We start from the raw sequence: 19,873 nt of genomic DNA on the forward strand, positions 1-19,873 counted from the left end.
CATTTGCAACAACATGGATGAACCTAGAAGACATCACACCAAGTGAAACAAGCCAGATACAGAAAAAAAATGCCCCTTACTTCTTAAATACAAAGTTCTTTCTCATAGCCAGCACCTGAAAATTAGTTACCATTTCTGCTATAAAACCAAAAGAAGATATCAGAATTTTTGAAAACTTCTCTGCGGATTTCTATCTCTTACTGATGCTTTTTTACTTTAAGAATGTTGAGCTTTAGAGAGCGGAGATGGTGTATTCTTGGGCATCTTATACTACCAAGTACGTAGCTTCTTATATATAGCAGAGACTTAGAAAATTCCTTGAATATTCTTTTTATTTTATTGCTACAGTGCTTCTTTTTGTAAAGTTTTTAACTGGCCTTCCTTTACTTAAAATATATTTAAAAAGAACAAAGGTATTATTTAATTTGCACAATATGAAATTGAAGGTAAACTTTTTTTTTTTTTTTGAACAGAGTTTTACTCTGTCACCTGGGTAGAGTGCAGTGGCGTCATTGTAGCTCACAGCAACCTCAAACTCCTGGGCTCAAGAGATCCTCCTGTCTCAGCCTCCTTAGTAGCTGGGACTACAGGCTTGTGCCACAATACCCAGCTAATTTTTCTATTTTTAGTAGAGATGGGGTCTTTCTCTTGCTCAGGCTGGTCTTGTACTCCTGAGCTCAAGCAATCCTCCCACCTTGGCCTCCCAGAGTGCTAGGTTTACAAGCATGAACCACTGTGCCCTGCCAAAGGTAAACAATTTTAAATTAAATTTTGTTGCATGTGTAAATTATTGAAATATACTTTCTCTTATGGCTGGATAAGTCTAAATAGTCCATTCAGCTTATTATATATCTTTGATAGTGATACTAAGGAGTATAATCTTCTCTTTCCAGAAGAGCATTCCCAAGGAATGGGCTGCTTCCAAACAAACCTAGCATTTTGTAGTAAATTAAAAAAAAAAAACAAAACACCAAATTTCACAATAACCTTTATAATTGCTACTTCAAAATGGGAGTTTGGAATGGCACCAAATTATTAATCAGTAGAAGGAGAATAGATGGTAAAAAAGGTAATTATATCAAATTTAACACTTCTTGAAATGTATTCTGTGAAATAAAATATAGCCCCTCTTCCTTGCTCTCATTTGTAAGCAATGAGGAGAATTCAGGTAGCATGAATCAGGAATCAGAGTACTTTTCTGTTTCACAGATTGGCTTAATAGTTTGGGGCTTACTTCAGACTGTAGATGACTATTGTCCTGTAACTTCTTGGACCGGAGACTCAACCACATTCACCTTAAAGCCTGAAATGAATTATTAGTCTGGGTTAGTGTCTCTCCAATAGGCATGTTATGACTTTCCTACATTCCTGGACAGTTAGGCTGTAATTCCTGGTTGTTTAAAAAGGTGTTTGAACATACTTTGTTAAGAGACTTGAATAAATGGCTGTTTTTCTTATATTTTTGCTTGCTTTTTCAAGCATTAGAATAGTGTCCAGCTCTGACAGTTAGCCTTACGCTGACTGGAATGGATTTTTTGGATAGGACCAGGTGTTTTGCATGATTTACAATTGATTGCCTAAATATAGCCTAGCAAGTTATATGATGTGAAGAGAATTACTTAAGGGTAAAAATGGATTGTTTAACTACTAAGACAATGATAGGTTATTCTAGATTGGTTTGAGGCTATTATCTTTTAGATGCTGTCTTTGCAAATTTGAGCTCTGTTAGTCTGGAGATGTAGTATCTAATAATAATGATGGTTAATGTTTAATGAACACTTGCTGTGCCCCAGGCTCTAGGTTACGTGTCTTGGATGAATCATCTCCTTTAATCCTTCCCAAAATTTTGAGGAAGTCAGCACTGTAATTACTCTCATTTTACAGATGAGGAAACTGAGATATATAAGCAGCAAAACCAGTATTGTACCCAACTAGTCTGACTGCAGAGCCTGATTCTTAACCACTGTGTTCTCTTGTATCCCCCAAGGGAAGGAGTGCTTCCAAAAGGGACAGGGGAAGTGTGGACTACCACCTGACAATACCTGGCTTCTTGTCCCACTAGGTTAACAGGCAAGAGTTGGCTGGGGTTAGTCCTGATTGCCAAGGGGAAATGGGCTGTTACCATGCAACGGGCAGAACCAGGACACCCCTGTGTGCCTCCTTGTATCTTACCTGGTATAGGATAAGGGTTAAGGACTCCATCCTCTATACAGAGAGGAGACCAAAGTCCCTCAGGGATAAAGGTTTGGGTCAACTGAAAACAAGGGGCAACTGGCCCAGCTTGGGAGGCGGGAAGTTGTAGATATACTCGAGGTGGACTGTGACCGGCCAGACGAGGAACAGATTAGAGCCTCCACCCGGGGTTTGGGTTTCTGCTGCCTGTTCTTTGCTGGAGTATCTGAAAGTTAAAAAACACAGCTCACCCTTAGCCTTTTTTCCTATTCTGTATAAAAGAAATGTGCTAGTTTTCTCTTGCTTAACAAGGTTCTGGTGGTTAAGTTGATTGCTTAGTGTGTGGGTTGCAGAGCAGAGAGAAATAACCTCTGGATGGGATGGTAGCAGAACCAGAAAAGAAGTGAAGACTCTTGACGCCGGGCTGGTGTTGGCTTGAAATTTTTTAAGTATTTTTTTTCTTATTTGATTATTTAAAAAAACCAGCAGACAAATACACAAGTTTAAATGTTAAACAGTACAACAGTGGTACATGATTAAAGGTTAGTCTTCCTCTGGTCTCATATGAAACTCCACAGTCCTTTTCTCAGTGGGTAGACACTATTAACAGTTTCCTCTGAACATTACATATGTATACCTACACACATACGTATATTTTGGTAGCATAAGTGGCATTATGCTCCACACATTACTCTGTGCCTAGCTTTTCTCATGGAATAATGTGTATTGGAGATCTTTCCATTTCAGTGCCTATAGGTCTCACTCATTCTTTTTGATGGCTGTATATTAATCCTTAGGATGGAGTAATAATGCCTTTTATTGGCATAATGTTTTACAGTTGACAAAGCATTTACATATATTATTTCACTGGCCATATAACAGCCATTAATGGAGTTATCGAAAGGCCCAGCGGGGTCACCTGGCTCACCCATGGTTACCTGGAGCCTGGAACCTAGACATAACTCGGTGCTCCTAACGCTGCAACATTCCCTAAATAGGCCCAGATAGCTGTGACGTAGTGCAGAGACCATGCAGTTGCTCTAAACTCTTTGGAATCAGTGAAAAGATCACCAATCTGGCACATCAAGAAGCCAGCTGACAAGGAAATATGGATCTCAGGAGAGTGAGGAAAGAAAATAATTGAAGTTTAGAAGTATAATGGGCCTTGCTGACCAACTGATGCTTATCTTTCCTTTGCCTGATGAGGACTTGGGTGTGGCCGGCAGACATTAAATAGCGCCTTCAGGCCACACAGCTGGGTCATTTTCTTCCCCAAGGCTAGTTCTAGAAAGGGAGGCACTAGATTTTTCTGGGCTCTCTTGTTCTCATCAGATAGAATGGGGTGTGGACAGAATGCAGACTGCGAAGCCAAACACACCCTTGAGAAATGAGAGCAGCACTCGTTTCCAAAGTGTGACGCACTGAGATAACTCTGCTGCCAGGGCGGTGTGACCACGGAGACTCGAGCTGTCTGGATGCCCAGGCAGTGTGGATTTTAATACCCCTCTACTGAGCGTCTAATATGCACACGGCTCTTTGCCAGAGTGCAGGGCTACTGCAGCACGTGTGGAGGAAACTCTCCCCTACCGTGAGAACTATCAAGTGCATAGATAATCACCTACGCTACTTTGGGTTAAATTTACCAGGCAGATAAGTATGAATAGATGTAAAACATTTTTCCTTATGCATAGATTTTGTTTATGTTATCAAACAACCATCCAGTAAAGGTTCAGTGACATTAAAATGAATGAAAACAAGCATTTTTCAATTTCTCCTGGTTAGGAGAGATTGTTATTATTTAAGCTGGGAAAGTAGGCTGGTAGTTATTTCCAACTCTGATAGATGACTTTTTTTGGTTTGTTTTCTTATTTTTGAAGTGGACTTAAATTTTTGAAAAGGGGATGACAGAACTCATGTGTTAAAGGTGTCCTAGAGGAACCATCTGACCATTGAATCAGAAGCTTCTGACTGTTCTTCCATGGCTCCTATCAGGGTGCCCCAGAGGAACTTGTCCTAGGAGGTTAATTTGGGACGGCTTCTGAAGATGGGTGAAACCCCTTATTTAGCACTTAGAGGGTCAAAAGTCTACAAGGGAATGTTCAAGTATGACAACTTGAGGGACATCCATAGCCCACCACCACACCAGATCTTAGTAAACACAGCCTCTTTTATTCTCTCCCAAAGCACAGAAATGACACAGAAATAGGAGGATGGGAAAATGTACTTATTCATGATTTTATGAATCCAGGGCAGTAAACACAGCTCTGCTCAGGGTTTCTGAGTTTAACCCTCCTGCTCTGAGCACTAGACCATTTTCCCCTTTTTTGCTTCTTCAGCTTAGGACAAGAACAGTTTGAACTTGTTTCTACTACTTTTGGATACCAGGGTTTAGACTTTAAATGAGTGCAGGTGGGAAGCAAGCTTGGAGAATTCTCTGGGAACTACTGAACAGAGCAAAGGAGAGGGGTCTAGAGGTGAGCTGAATGCTGCCTGGTATTGAACTCATCACACCAATCGTCACACTTCTCTCCTCTTTGTTTTTGCTTATCTATTGTCCCAGAAGGAGCAATTTCAGAAAGTCCTTTTCTGGGCTGTAGAATTTGCTTATTTGTCCAGTCCTAAGAGGCATTATTGAGAGCAGTTCATTGTCTCTGGGGTATTACAGTGAGGTGGTGGCCACTGATTTCATTATGTTTTCCTTTATTGCAGCTGTTAGTTTGATCCTGTGCCAGGTGCTTAACACAATTGTGGTGTTGCAGATGGTAAGCAAGAGGCTGGACAAAAAGAGGGATCATGTCATTGCCCTGGCCGAATTTTTAGCAGACAAGGATCTAGCAAGGGCAAATACATAGAGGATTTCCTCTTTGCTTCATTTTCATTTAGGAAAAAGAAAGTTCCCAGGACAATATTCTTTCCTAGAATCCTTTTTTAAAAAAAGTCTTTCATAGAAAATTTACCTAGATGCAAATGATATTTTTTGTTTCACTTAGAAAATAAAAGTAAGATGCCAGTTAGAGGTAGTTGTTGTCACTGATAAGATTAACTAGAATTGACTAGGTGTACAAATATAATTTGGGGTGCATTATTAAGGCATGCCGTTTTTATTTGCATGCCATTGTGTACAGATGTGGTTATGAAATAGTTCAAATCATGGCACATTGAATGTCCTCACTGGATTTTTAGGAATGTGTTCACTGAGACAGCCAAGTTCTATTTCATTTTGTTTGGCTCGCTGCATTGGTCATAAATTGGAGAATATTCACTTTAATATCTGAGTCAAAATTTATTTCCAAACATAATACTGCAGTTGTTCTTTCACAAGATGTAAATTTCTTATTTATTTCCTCAATACCTTGCTTTCTACTTTCACTTTCTCTCCTTATTTTATGCTGGCGTGTGTGGAAAGGTTTTCCAGAAAGATTTTTATAGTCATAATCTACTGATGAATACATTTAATGTGATTAAATCGCTCATATTTTCCGAGATATAACTATGGGAGTGTTAGCAATCACAGGTTCTGGAAATAATTTTATTGCTGCTTCTAAAACAGTCTCCCAATGACACAATATAGTAATTCCATTAGGGAATTATATTTTCATTATAATTTAAAGTATAACTTAAGATTTAAGTGTTCTGATTCAGTAGTTGCTGAGTTCTTTTTATTTCACCAACTGTACCACTATGTTCCCGGAAGAGCGAGGATTTGTGAATGAGACAGAACTTGAATAAGTGAGTCAACCTCTTGGAGTCTCAGTTTCTGCTTCTGTAACATGGGAATTAGAGTAACCTAACTCGCTGCTCATGATGGTCAGATGCGATTAAGGAAGGGCTGAATTCGCCCAGCACAGCACCCAGTCCAGGGGAAGTGCATGGCCTCTGTGCTCTCCAGCCATTGGGCCCAGCACTATGGCACAGGAGGAAATCCTGACAGGCCCACTTTGATTCGTTTTTCTGACCTGCCTCATGCAGATGCTCCCTACACCTCCAACTTCATTTTTATAAAACTGTGATAAGATATACATAATATGAAGTTTGCTACTTTAACCATTTTTAAGTGTACAGTTCAGTGACATTACGTCCACATTGTTGTGCAACCTGAATTTTTCCATCATCCCACCCCGAAGCTCTGGACCTATTAAACAATAATTTCCCATGCCCCCCCGCAACTCCTGATAACCCCTGTTCTACTTTCTGTCTCTATGAATTTGCCTATTCTGGGAACTTTATATAAGGGGAATCATTTAATATTTATCCTTTTGTGTCTGGCATATTCCACTTAGGATAATGTCTTCATGGTTCACTCATGTTGTAGTGTGTGTCAGAATTTAATTCCTTTTTAAGGCTGGATAATATTCCATTGTATTGATGCCGTATTTTGTTTATCTATTTGCCTGTTGATGGACATTTGGATTATCTCCACCTTTTGGCTATTTTGAGCAATGTTGCTAGGAACATGGGTGTAAAAATATTTGTTTGAGTTCATGCTTTCAGTTCCTTTGGGAATATACGTGAGAGTGGAATTGCTGGATAAGGTGGTCTCCCAATTCGTTTTGACATGACTGCCAAGCTTCAATCTGCATTTACAATAGCCTGCTGGGCAGTTGCATGCTGGCGTACTACTGAAATCTCAAATACAACATGTTTAAAATTGTTGCATGTCTCTTCTTGCCGCCCTTCTCCCAAATTAGATTCCCTTTCTGATTAATGGTAAGAACAATATTCAAGACATCCTGGCATAAGCCACCAGAATCTTTGACTTCTTCCTCCTTCTCCTTCTAGCTTTAAGTATTTGACAAAGCCATGTGCAAGTTCTTCACATCTCTCTGCTTCATCTACTTTAATATTCGAAGATGATTAATACATATTTTGGTATGATTTTTTCCCTTGGCATAACTTTAAGTACTTTTAATCCTTCATTTTTATGACAATCATACACTCCTACTTTCATTTAAAAACACTGTGAAGTCTCCCTTCCATAACAAATTCCCTGCTAGTCTTCCTTTTCTTTTTGCTAATGGGCTCCAAAGACATCACTGTTTGAACCTATTGTTAGGTCTATCCTGCAATTACGATAACACTTCTTTCCTTTGGTAAATAATGTGTATGGCACTACCAAGGCGAAGTGTCAGTCATGAGTCAGGGGATCGGGAAGATGTAGATAATGCAGGATGTCAATATTTTCCTTGGCGTGTAAGGGAGGGCAGGACTTCTGTTCCTCTGGACAATCATGTTTAGGGGAGTTGGGCTGTGCATTTCATCCCTGGGATGTAAGTCAAAATGTATTGCCCATAGAATTCAGTATGGTTTGATCTTAGTATTTAACTCGCAGATTTATTAAATAGAAGACAATAACATTGGGTTGACTGTGTTAATTCCTCACTTTTTACTTTCTCATACATGAGTTTCCTAAGAAGCAGAATACTCCATGGTCAGATAGCTTCAGAGAATCCTACCATTATTGCCATCTGGAAAGTAGATACCATTCTTGAGTGAAGAGCTGGCTGTTTGGGGAAGTTGGACCTTCCATGTATGAAGATTGTGAGAATGGATAAGAGTTGAGCCTCTGGAATGAGGGAGGCCTTGGTTCAAAACTCATCTGCCACTTGCTTGCTGTGTGACTTTAAGCAGGCTTTGTAAATTTTATCATAATTTTGCATCTGTAAAATTGAGATTAATATAATTCCTCTCTCATGAAGTTGCCAAGGGGATTAAATGAAATAGTCCATGTATAGCACAGCATCTGGCATACAATGTTCAGTACCTAGAAGAGTCTTTTTACTGATAAAACTAGTGTAGATTTCCCTTTGGCCAAGTATGTATAGGAGCCTGTGATTCCACATCAAATTTAAAGCTGTATTTAACACTCTGTAAATACATGTTGATACTTAGAAGTAGAAAGACATCTTATTTGGCAACTTAAATTATTTGTGTACAGTTCCTGGATGCCTCAAATTTTAATAAACTCTAGTTAATTTTATGCAGATGTTCAATGAGAGCCTTTAATAAAGAGACTGTATAGATAACAAGCTTTAAAGACATTAGCTAAATTTATGGATCAATCAGGTATAAAAGAATAGGACTTTGAAAATAAAATATTATTTTATTGGAATCCTCAATGAGGCTTTTTGACAGGATTAGCTAAAATCGGCTTTTATTTGGTGTGTGGATGTTTAAACATTAGAGAGTTTATCTTTCAGAATGCATTTTCATTTACACGCCTTAAAATGTGAACAGTTAGCTAAATGCTTGTACATGTTGATAAGAAATGTTAAGTGTTTATTTCTTAATGGGGCAAAATCTTTTCCCAGTTTTCATACTTGGCTTTTTGCCTAACCTCATGAAAGTCTCCTTGATTTTAATGCATTTTTTCAGAGTACTGTATATATCTTTAGTGAGCTCATTTCTTAAAAAGAAAAAACATAAAATAAGAGCTGATGTCATATATTTTGAAGTTTGCTAGTTACGAATTAAATCTGCATGTAAACTTCCTTAGGAGTGTTGTGAGCTTGTGGAGCACTTTGAAATGTGTCCATTGGTGGTAGAAATAGTTGGAAAACACCATTCAAGTACAACTTCTGACTCCACAAAGTTAGAAAGTAATGAACAAGGAAAAATATAACTATACTACCTACTTATGTCACAGAACTGCTATTGAGGCAAATGGACCTTCAAATTTATGGGTTATGATTGAAGTAAATATTTGTAATATCTTTATATTCAACGATTAACTCATGAATAGAGCACTTTGAACTGTAGCTCCTCTTATAAAATGTCGATTAGTGAACAGTCTATATATTTTATTTATTTATTATTTAAAAAAAAATTTTTATTTCAGCATATTACAGGGGTACAAATGTTTAGGTTACATATATTGCCTTTGCCTCACCTGAGTCAGGGCTTGAAGTGTGCCCATCCCCCAAACATATATTTTATTTTTAAGAGACCCTTTGATTAAGGTATTCCTTTTCCCCTACTAATACTTCAACCTTGTTAATAATTCCTTTATAAGAATTTCTATTTTGTGTGGGAAATAATACAATAGACCCATCATATTTACAGCTAACTGTGTTTTCTGGTGATGGCAGTAAGTGGGGGAGATGAATTGAGGAAGTTGCTATTCTTGGAGGATTTAGTAAAATCATGAAATAGAAATTTTTAAAAAGTTAAAAACATCCTATGAAAATAAATCATTATTAGTGAAACGAACCATATTAAAATGCATACATAAGCAAAATGTTAGAGAGGGAAAATAACATTTTAATTCAGAAAAACATTTTTATAAAGAACAAACTGAAATAATTAGAACGGGTTGATTTTTATTTGGAGCAATCATGAAATGCATTAGGGAATCAGCAAAGCATCAAAATAGAAATAGTGGTGCAGCTGCTTTGTGGGTAATACACGAGCTTCCCAAACCCTTCTTGGCCCTGCTCACCTGTGAGGAGCTGTTGTTTTACACTAATGTGTGGCCCTACCCAGTGCGGAAGAACAGACCTCCCCCACCCCCGAAACTGGCTTCCTGCTCCTCCAGCCACCCTTAGGACCAAGCCTTGTTCTCACTCATTACTTCCTTTATGGGACCGCAGTCTGCCCCCTCAGGAGGCCTGTGCTCCACAGACGGATCAGGTGTGCGAGGGGAACGCAGAGCCTTAGTATCTCCATGTTGTTCAGATGACAGATACTTGCTGAGCTCCATTGTGTGCTCGAGAATGTGCTGGGTACAGGATCAATGGTGATACTGAGACCAATGTGGTACATCTCTTGCCCAAACTGATCTGGCGAACGAGGCAAGCCGTCAAAACCCGGCGTGGTAAGTGCTGTGACAGGACACGAACGAGGCAGAGTTGGAGGGACAGAAAAGGTTGCGCAGAGGGATTGGTCTCTTGACTGTCACACTTGAAACCTGAGTAGGAGTCAGTTGTGCCAAGAATAAGGAAAGTGTTTCCACGAGAAAGACGAGCACGTGCGAAGTCTCAGGGGTGAGAAGGAGCGTGGTGTGTTTCAACAGAAAGACACGGCTAGAACTTGGGTGTGACTTAAAGAATGGGGAGAGAAGGTGAGAAAGGCTTTAAGAAGAACTTTGCAAACTGTGTTAGAGCATTTAGATTTTATTTTTAGAGACTGCAGGAGCCTCACGACATTTAGGCAGGATAGTGGCATGATGGTGTATGGTTTCAGGAAAATTACTCTGGCAATGCGGTGGGGAATGATTGACAGGGAAAGGCTGGGGGGCAGACGGTCCCACAGTGGACTACGGCAGTAATCTGGGGGTAGATGGTCTGGACTGCAGAGATGACAGGGAACCCAAAGCAACAATGGTTTTGCTTTGGAAAAGAATTAAAAAAAAAATAATTGATTTGATCCGTGTGTGTGTGTGTGTGTGTGTGTGCGCGCGCGTGGTGGTGGGGGGTAGAGAGGGAGCGTCCAGTGAGGAAGAGGGTGGAATCTAGAGTAATGCCCACCTTTCAGGCTTTGTTGTGTGGTAGAGGGTAGGAACAGATTGGTGAGGAAAGAAGAGTCAGTTCTGTTTGGGACTCACCCATCTTGGAGTGTCTGTGACAGTCAAGTCTTGATGGACGGGGCAGGTGGACAAACAAGTCCCAAGCTCAGGAAAGAGATTAGGTCTGAGGTGACTGCCAGGAAATACTGAAGGAAAAGTGTGACAGTAGGAAAGATCCACAATATTAGATTTCTCTGAGGCTACTGTTTGGCCTGTCTTTGTGTTCCTTTTGAAGCTCTGAATATGGGTCATTGTTTATTTTCATAACTAACAAATGTAGACTTTCTGTGTGATGATAACAAAGCAAAAACAGCTGCTCCTGAAGGAGGGAAAAATGAGAAGGAAAAAGAAAAAGGCAAGAGAAAAGAATCTCAGAGGAGCTGGGGGAAAACTCAGTGAGTCCCTGTCTTGCGGTAGCGGCAGGGGTTGGCCTGGGGGTTCCTGCTCATGGGTGACTCCCCTCCCCACTCCCTGGCTTTCTGGTTGTTTCATCTGCCTCCTTTCCCTTCCACTTCCTCCTGGTCAAACCTGAGATTCCCCCAAAGGCTTTTTATTTTCATTTTTTGGTGGGCAAGAAAATAGTGATGAGTATGTTTCCAAACCTTCACCTGAACATCACATTTTGCTTCATCCAGACCTGCACAGAAGGAACGTTGGGGCCAATCTGGTCACAGGTACATACAGTTCTTCTGTCTCTTCAGTAAAAAACAAACAAACAAGCAAAAACCCACATTGTATGTTTCAGTGATACAACTGGTGTGAGTTGTTGTTTTAAAAAATTAATTCTACTTCAATAGGGTTTCTTCATGTGCTGTTTTCACAAGACCAAACAATAAAATTGAAAAACGAATCTCTTCTTAAGCAACTCACATTAATTGCTTTGATAATATGGATTGGTCAAATTATACTTATTAAGGAAAAGAAAAAAACTACTTTGTTGTTTTTGTTCTTCTGATGGAAGTTGAAGACTTACAAATAGTTGTTAATGGTGTTTGGTTAATAAGAATTTTTTTAAATTGTATAGATCAAATATGTACCTGTTAAATTTTTCTTTTTGCCACTTTATCAATCCTAGCTTTGCCATAAAGGTTTACAATATGAACATGATTTTGTTGTATATCTCTTTTCATTTTTGTTAAGAGATGAATTCAGTTGTAGAAATCTATTGTATTTTATGCATTAAACATGTTAGTTCAGGAATTTCACTTGGTTCTATAAAGATACACATCTTTCATGGATGGCCAATCCAACCATAAGACTCAGCCAATTGGCCTCTGACCCAATTTGGTTCTCCCATCTTCTGGCTTGCAAAATAACTGACTTTGGAAAAAAAGGGAGTCAAAGGAATATTTGGTTTGAATGGTTATTGGCCAATGTCTTCTGAGACTTAGCATATACATGTTTTAAAATATAGCAACATATATTGCATAAACACCATAGAAGACCAAACACTAGAAGTTTCTTTAAAGTATCAGAAAACTACACCTTTTGCTTAGAGTTAGCATCTTCCCAGATAAAATATTTCTGTTCTATTACTTCTTCAGTTTGTCCCAATTAATAAGGGCAAATCTAAAAATAATAACTATTTGAGTCAGTGTGTGGTCTTTTACTGAAGTTACAGGTTTATAACTCTGCTGACTAGTTTGCTGGTTTCTATTAGGCAATAGAAGAATACAGATATTAATTTGACCTGAAGCCTGTTTATACAGTGACTTTTATAATGTATATCTAAAGATGGAAAACCAAGTTTTATGAGACCAGCATTTCTTGTCAGGTCCCCACTCCACCCTATTCTAATTGGGACTGACCCTTACGTTGAAAGAAGAACAAAGAGTTCCATAGTTAAAACATTTCACTACAGGTTGCATCTTGCCCTTAGTAAATGGGAAAATAGAGACTTAAGCAGAGAATCTTAATTAGAGGGTGAAATATATATTCAATGTTTTTGAGGGAGAGAATGAGAGCCATGTTTTAAAACAGTGTGTATCATTTCCTTAGTCTAAAATTCAGGACATTTCCCCAAGACGTGCACGAATTTAGACTTATATGAACAGAATTCTTAATAAAAACATGCCAATATTTATTAATTTGTGAAGTTTAATGTTCTGCACATTATAAATCAGACTTTTTTGATAGATAAAGGAGTAGAGATGACTTCTAAATCTTAAAACAGAAACTTCCTGGGGGTAATTGGATGTATGTGCCTGGAGCTCAGAGAAGAGGGTTGGGCTGGGAGTATAAATTTGTGTGATCTGCATGTGGTGATATGGAAGCCATAACTGGGACTAGATTCTCTTATAGGAGAATATGGGGTAGTATGAGAAGACAAGGGCCTAAGATTGAGCCCCAAGCAACTCTGGCTTAGTGTTGGATGGAGGAAATTGAATCTGCAGAAGCCATAGCCAGAGAGGCAGAAGAAACATCAGAAGTTTTGTGTTCTGGAAGCCAAAGGGAAAAGGCTGTTTTAAGAGGAAGGGGAGGACTCAATGTTGTCAGCTGCTTCTGCTTGCGATAGCTTGAGTATGATGTGGACTGAAAAATATCTGTTGGGTCCAGCAACCGGAGTCGTTGGTGATCTTAGGGAAGCTGCTTTTGTAGGCAACTAAGGTGGAAAACAGATTGGTGTGGGTGGAGCCATGCAGGAGAGGTGAAGAAAAGCTCTCAATTATTCTAATTCCTAGAACAATTTTATGTGGTGGGTGCCATTATTTTCTGTAGGCTAGAGAGGAGGAAAGTGAGACCTAGAGATGTTAAGTAGCTTGCTCAGTGTCCTCTCGCTAGTCAGTGATGGACTAACTTACTGACCCAAGGGTTGAACCTTGCGGCAGCCCAGCCAACCACCCCCGACTTGGCTTGAGTTTAGGTATTCCATGTTGTATTTTAATACCTACCCAAAGATGCTTTAAATTGTATTTTTAAAAGGGCCACTTTGAAACTCTGTTCCTGAAAATTCTACTTCTAACGACTCTATCCTGACAACAATTTTAGCCAGTGGCCTTGGTTAAAAAAACAAAAAAATTCAAAAAAATCCCAAAGCTTTATCTCCTGAGAAAATATAATCTTGTGAGCTCTTCTAAAACACCATGCTGCAAACCCTAGGCTGTGTGAACCGGAGGCGATTTGCCTAAAGAACTTCTGAAGCAATTGGCTGCTGTAGAAATGAAGTCTAAGGGAGGTTATGTTTATACTTCAAGGACAGGAAAAGCCAGGCAGGCTGAGGTAGCAACATAGTAAGGCCAAGAGCGAAATAGGAAAACATCCTCCAAACTGTTTCCCTGTAGATTCTGACTGGCTGAGTTTCCTGAAATAGTATTAATTCTGTCCTCTTGCTTTTAATAGGACATAATGACTACATGTGTCCGGCTACCAACCAGTGCACCATTGATAAAAACAGGCGGAAGAGCTGCCAGGCCTGCCGGCTGCGCAAATGCTACGAAGTGGGGATGATGAAAGGTGGTAGGTACACCTCCCAGGGGAGCCCTCGGGGATGGCCTTGGCCACTGCCCAGTGCTGGCTGTTTCTGCTCTCGTAACAGCTGTGGGGATTTACTGTTTTCCTTTCTAGTTAAATGTTTTTCCTATTCTTATTTTTCTTTGCAACGAAAGTATTTTCATAATGTATTTTGTTTAAGAAAATGGAAGTAGCTGGAACTGTAAATTCTAACATGCCATTTTATGTTTTAGACTTTCTATGTAAATAATTATATTTTAAAATCAAAGGTGTGTGGAAGGTGGTGGTGGAAGGAAACAAAGAGAGCTCAGGGAATTATTTTTCAGTTACTGTTTATATTGCGAATGCTGGAAAATGATATCTGAGGATAAGCGTTCCCTAAATTGAGACCTGTAAATGTGAAAGCTAAATAGCTAATTTATAACCTTCCCATCTCTTACCATTTCTTGGGGAATTTGAATTTGAATCAAAGGGCAGTTTTCTCCTTTGGAAATTGAGTCAACCAAACACTTTCTTAACCTCAGTGTTTGGCTTGGTGCTGGGACATTTAAATGAAGACTGAGCACTAGCAAATCCCAAAGCAGGAGCAGGATTTGCTCCCCTGGGCTTGTGTCATTGTGGCCGTGTGTCTGTGGTTTTCTGTCTTTTCATGTATCCAATATTCCAATTTTCTTATCCAGAAATCTCGAGTCCAGTTCTGGGGGTGTTAGGAGCTCCATCAATGTGGTTGCCTGATTGAACTTCTTGTATTCTTGGGAATGTCATCTTGAGGGCCATTGCTTCTAGTCTTGGATAGCCTTCAACACAGTGGGAGGGAAAAAATAGGAGATGTGCAATTAAACAAAGTCACAGATGCATTCAGTGTTTCAGGATGATATGGAGGGGAGGGGAGGGAAGAAGGGAGTGGGGAAGAGCTTTCTGAAGGAGGTGAGGCTTGGGGTGAATTAAGGAGAACAAAGTTTCAGTGAAAAAGAATAAGTGATTTTGCAAATAGAGGGCAGCTAACCTTTAACTCATTAATACTTGGACAAAGGAGGAAGGAGACGAAAGACCAGGGGTGGAGGTCATGATGAAGGCGTGCTCAATTGTTACCAAGTTCCTTAGTTCCGTGATCACAAATCAGTCCTCCATGTTGAGATTTTGAATACCCCATTTGGAATAAATTCTCTTGGTGAATAGATGAAATGCTGAATTTACACATTGTGTGAGCTATGACTGTTGACTATATGTCTTGGATATCTGAAAATGCAGCTTTAATTCAAAGGGTAATTAATTCCAAGAATTTAACAGCTATATTCAGAAAATGACACTTTGAGTCATAAATGGATTAAATATTTAAGGAATTCATCTTTCTTTGTACTGCTGGAGAATTAGTCAGGCTTAATTAAACTCACAAAAAAGCTTCTTAAGGTAACTTGATAAGTGACAGGAATATAACAGCTACATGAGAAAAGCTTAATTTGAAACAGTGGAGTCCAAGTTTAATGTTTTTATTTGGCAATTATAGATAGGTTAAGCACAGGCTCTTACATTCTCTCTGAAAGCTGAAATAAGCAACCTGTGAATATGTCTAAAACATTTTTTTTTTAAATTCAAATGTACCCATACATTGACCCCTCTAAATAAAAAAAAATTCTGTTTTTTTCTTAATTAGTATCCAGGTAAAGTCTGGCTGCATAAATATAAATTATGCATACTCATTTTTAATCTAATAACAATTCTAATATACAAAGACATGATAAAGGTCTCCCCACTCTTTTCAAATAGGAATTTAGATAATTTGCACACAGCAGTCTGTGCATGCATATACTTGTACATATATTTGTGACTGTAAAATAGATATCTGTATTAGTTTTCTAGGGCTACCTTAATGAAATACCACAGAGTGGGTGGCTTCACTTGCTCTTAGCTAAAAGGCCGAGAAGTGATAGACTAGGTGGCTTAAACAACACAAATTAATTTTCTTATAGCTCTAGAGGCTAGAAGTCCAAGATTAGGATGCTGGAAAATTCGGTTTCTGGTGAGGCCTCTTTCTCAGGTCTGTAGATAGCTGCTTTCTTGCTGTGTCCTCATAGAGGTTTTATCTGTGTCTCTTCCTCTTCTTATAAACATATCAGTTCTGGATTAGAGCCACGCCCTTATGACCTCATTTAACCTTAAGTATCTCCATAAAGGCCCTGTATCTAAATATAGTCATATTGGGGGTTAGGGCTTCAACATATGAATTTTGTGGGAACATAATTAAGTTCATAACAGGTTGCCATAACAAAATAACAGACTAGATGGCTTAAATAACAGAAATTAATTTTCTAACAGTCTGGAAGCTAGAAGTCTGAGATCAAGGTGTTGGCAGATTTGGTTTCTCCCAAGGCCTCTCTCTGTGGCTTGCAGATGGCCTTTTCTCTGTGCACACACATCCCTGGGGTCTCTTCCTCTTCTTAGAAGGACACCAGTCCTATTGGACTAGGGACACACCCTTATGACCTCATTTAATCTTAATTACCTCTTTAAAGACCCTGTCTCCAACTACAGTTACCTTTTGATTTACTGGGGGTAAGAGTTTCAACATACGAATTTTGTAGGTACAGATTCAGTTTGTAACAATATCCCATAGAGATTACTCAGTGATTGTTCAGTATTTCTGTAAATACAATGAAAATTTGTCTTTCTGGCAGTTTATTTATGTATATATATACACACACACACACACACACATAAGTTTTTAAGTAAAGCTTTGCATTCATAAAACTATAGCCTGTGAGAACATCCATTTTAATTACATATATAGAGTGCCTGCTGTAAAGCAATGTCATTTATTGTATTTTCCACCGCATGGGATACCACATGTAACCTCAGGGCACTTTATATAACAACTCGTCAAAAATTCCTCTAAATAAAGACTTAATTTACAACTGGAAGTCCAGTTATAACTAACTATAAAATTTGTAATTGTAAAGAACAGCTGTGACTGAATAAAGTATTACAACATTTTCCAACAGGTTTTACAACAATCCAGTTTCTTAACCAGGTTAGTTACCAATTAGGATATTGAATCTCTACATAGAAATAAAATGTTTATCCTGGATAGAGCTGGAGCCCATTCTACTAAGTGAAGTATGACAAGAATGGAAAAACAAACATCACATGTACTCACCATCAAATTGATATTAACTGATCAACACTTATGTGCACATGTAGTAGTAACATTCATCGGGTGTCAGGCAGGTGGGGGGGGAGGACGGGATGGGTATATTCACACCTAATGGGTGCTGTGCGCACCGTCTGGGGGATGGACACGCTTGAAACTCTGACTCAGGTGGGGCAAAGGCAATATATATAACCCAAACATTTGTACCCCCATAATATGCTGAAATAAAAAAAATAAGTATTTTTTTTTTTTAAAAGTTTAGTTTCAGATAGAAGAGAACCACATACCTACTCCCTACTCTTACTTTTATAGCAAGGCTGAATAAATTTACTAAAGATGTATTCTAAAGATACAAAAGAGTGCATGATTTATCTAAATGAAATAACAATTTTAATCTGTTGTAATGCCTACTGCCCCTGAAAATTCCAACATCATTATTAGATTTGGTTTTGAACCACGGTAGTTCAACAAGATGCGTTTTAGAGCTGCAGACCAGTACTGGTCCATGTCTGGTAGGAACTGGGCCACACAGCAGGAGGTGAGCAGCAGGTGAGCAAGTGAAGCTTCCTCTGTATTTACAGCCGCTCCCCATCGCTCGCGTTACCACCTGAGCACTGCCTCCTGACAGATCAGCAGCGGCATTAGATTCTCATGGGAACGTGAACCTTACTGTAAACTGCACATGCAAGGGATCTAGGTTGCTTGCTTGAATCATCCCCAGACCATCACCCTTCAACGCCCCTTGCTCCGTGGAAAAATTGTCTTCCATGAAACCAGTCTCTGGTGCCAAAAAGGTTGGGGACTGCTGCTTTAGAGGATGTGCTTTTCCATCTTAATGCATGGTCTCTCTGCCTAGGTTGCTTTTTCTCTTCATCCACCTCCTTCTCCTACAACCTTAGATTGAGGATTATGTGTCTCTTCTTTAGGGAGGCCTTTCCTGTTCCTTCACAGTTCTGGAGGCTAGAAGTCCAAGATCAAGGTGCTGGAAGATTCGTGTTCTAGCTTTCCTAGCAAACGGCTTTTCTTTGAGCTCTCATCACTATTATTATTCGTTTGATCAATGTCCCTTTGTCTATAGTCCGTAAACTCCATGATGGCAGGGGCTCTCTCTGTCCCATTTACTGATCTCACACTAAACAAATCACAAGGTAGGTGTTCAAGAAATTTTTTTGCATGAATTAATGAATTGATTCAATTCACTTAAATAGTTATTTGTTTAGGACTTCTTGAATGCGAGCTATTGTAGATCAAGCAATCATGAATAATATCCTGGTCCCTTCCATCAGTGTCCTTGCAAGACAAAGAGAACATTTGTATGTGAAGCAGCAAATAAAAATCCAGAAGACAAGTTGAGACTGCCTTGGTTGGAAGATGGCTCAAATAATGAAAAATCAGAGTGGAAGTCCAGAGCTTTAGCCAACCACTTCTGGGTTTAGTCCAGCTGGAAACACTACTCACACCATCTGACTTCCAAGATATATGTTGTTACCTCAGAATTTGGCATTCTGGCTTAGTTTGGTGGAAAGGGGAAGAATTCAGAAGTGAAATCCTTGGTTCAAATACTGGCTCCTCCCCAGACTTGCTGAGCAACCCCATTAAAGTCACTTTTATGAGCTTCACTATTTGCAGATACACAATGAAGATAAATAATTTCTACTTAACCAGTTTTTCATAAAGATCATAAATCATCATATATGAAAATACTTTACAAATTTAAAGTAACACATGGCTGTTATCTATTACATATCATTTTCTGTCTTAAAAGTAAATCTTGTCTTAATTAAAAAACATCATATCTGAGTGCTTTTTTTTTTTAGTGGAATGAAAGAGAATGGCAATTTAATCACCTCTGCTAGGATAAATATCTAGTTCCCTTGTGGGGAATAAAAACCTGGCTCAGACATATAGGCTTCCCCCCCCCCTTTCTGATGTCTTTCTGATCTCATATGCTGGATATAGCTGATATAGCTGCATGATGAGTGAGATTTGTTATTTATCATTTTATGATGCCAGATATTTACACAAATTTGTGGAAGTTCTTTCCTCACAATAAACTCAGAAGTGTATTGGTGGCAAAGTTTCCATTTTGTAAATGAGGAAATTGGAATGTGGAAATTAAATCATGTGCAGAACTCTTGCACTGCCCATCTTGATCATGTTTCATTGTCATGCATTAAGAAGAAATTTGAGACAAAGTAGTAATTGTCAACTAGTCTTTATTTATTTTGATGGCAATGTTGCAGTTTAATTTTTAGAAGTGTTCCAAAATAATAAATAAATAAAAAAATAATGTTACAATTTTAAAGCAAGAAAATAACATACTACTAATATACATAGAGAAATACACATATCTGTCCAGGATAACTCAGAAACCCAAGGAAGAATTGGAAATAAAATATTTCCCTGTTGCTAAAGTTTAATATTTATCACTATGAGTTACCATAATTTGATTTTTTGATGGGATGAACTCTCAAGCTAGGGTTTGGGATTAGAATTTCCTTTAAGCCTACATGGGCTATCTTTTACCAAAAGTAAACTACCAATTATTAATGTTAATGATGATAGAACCAAATCAGTCCATTTAAAACATAAATGTGAATTAC

The 19,873-nt window shown here is 38.7% G+C and overlaps 1 protein-coding gene across 7 annotated transcripts in view; it reads left to right on the forward strand.

Moving 5' to 3' along the window:
* ESR1 (estrogen receptor 1) overlaps window positions 1-19,873 on the forward strand; it is a 241,716-nt gene that overhangs the window by 50,520 nt on the left and 171,323 nt on the right. For 6 of the 7 annotated variants that reach the window (XM_069488728.1, XM_069488725.1, XM_069488729.1 and 3 more), the window contains one exon: window positions 14,012-14,128. In XM_069488728.1, the coding sequence (XP_069344829.1) occupies window positions 14,012-14,128 (117 nt within the window). The remainder of the gene's footprint in view (window positions 1-14,011; window positions 14,129-19,873) is intronic. The other variant, XM_069488727.1, reaches the window with a different exon arrangement.

This window comes from Eulemur rufifrons, chromosome 15 (assembly GCF_041146395.1).
Source record: "Eulemur rufifrons isolate Redbay chromosome 15, OSU_ERuf_1, whole genome shotgun sequence".
NCBI classification, from domain to species: domain Eukaryota; kingdom Metazoa; phylum Chordata; class Mammalia; order Primates; family Lemuridae; genus Eulemur; species Eulemur rufifrons.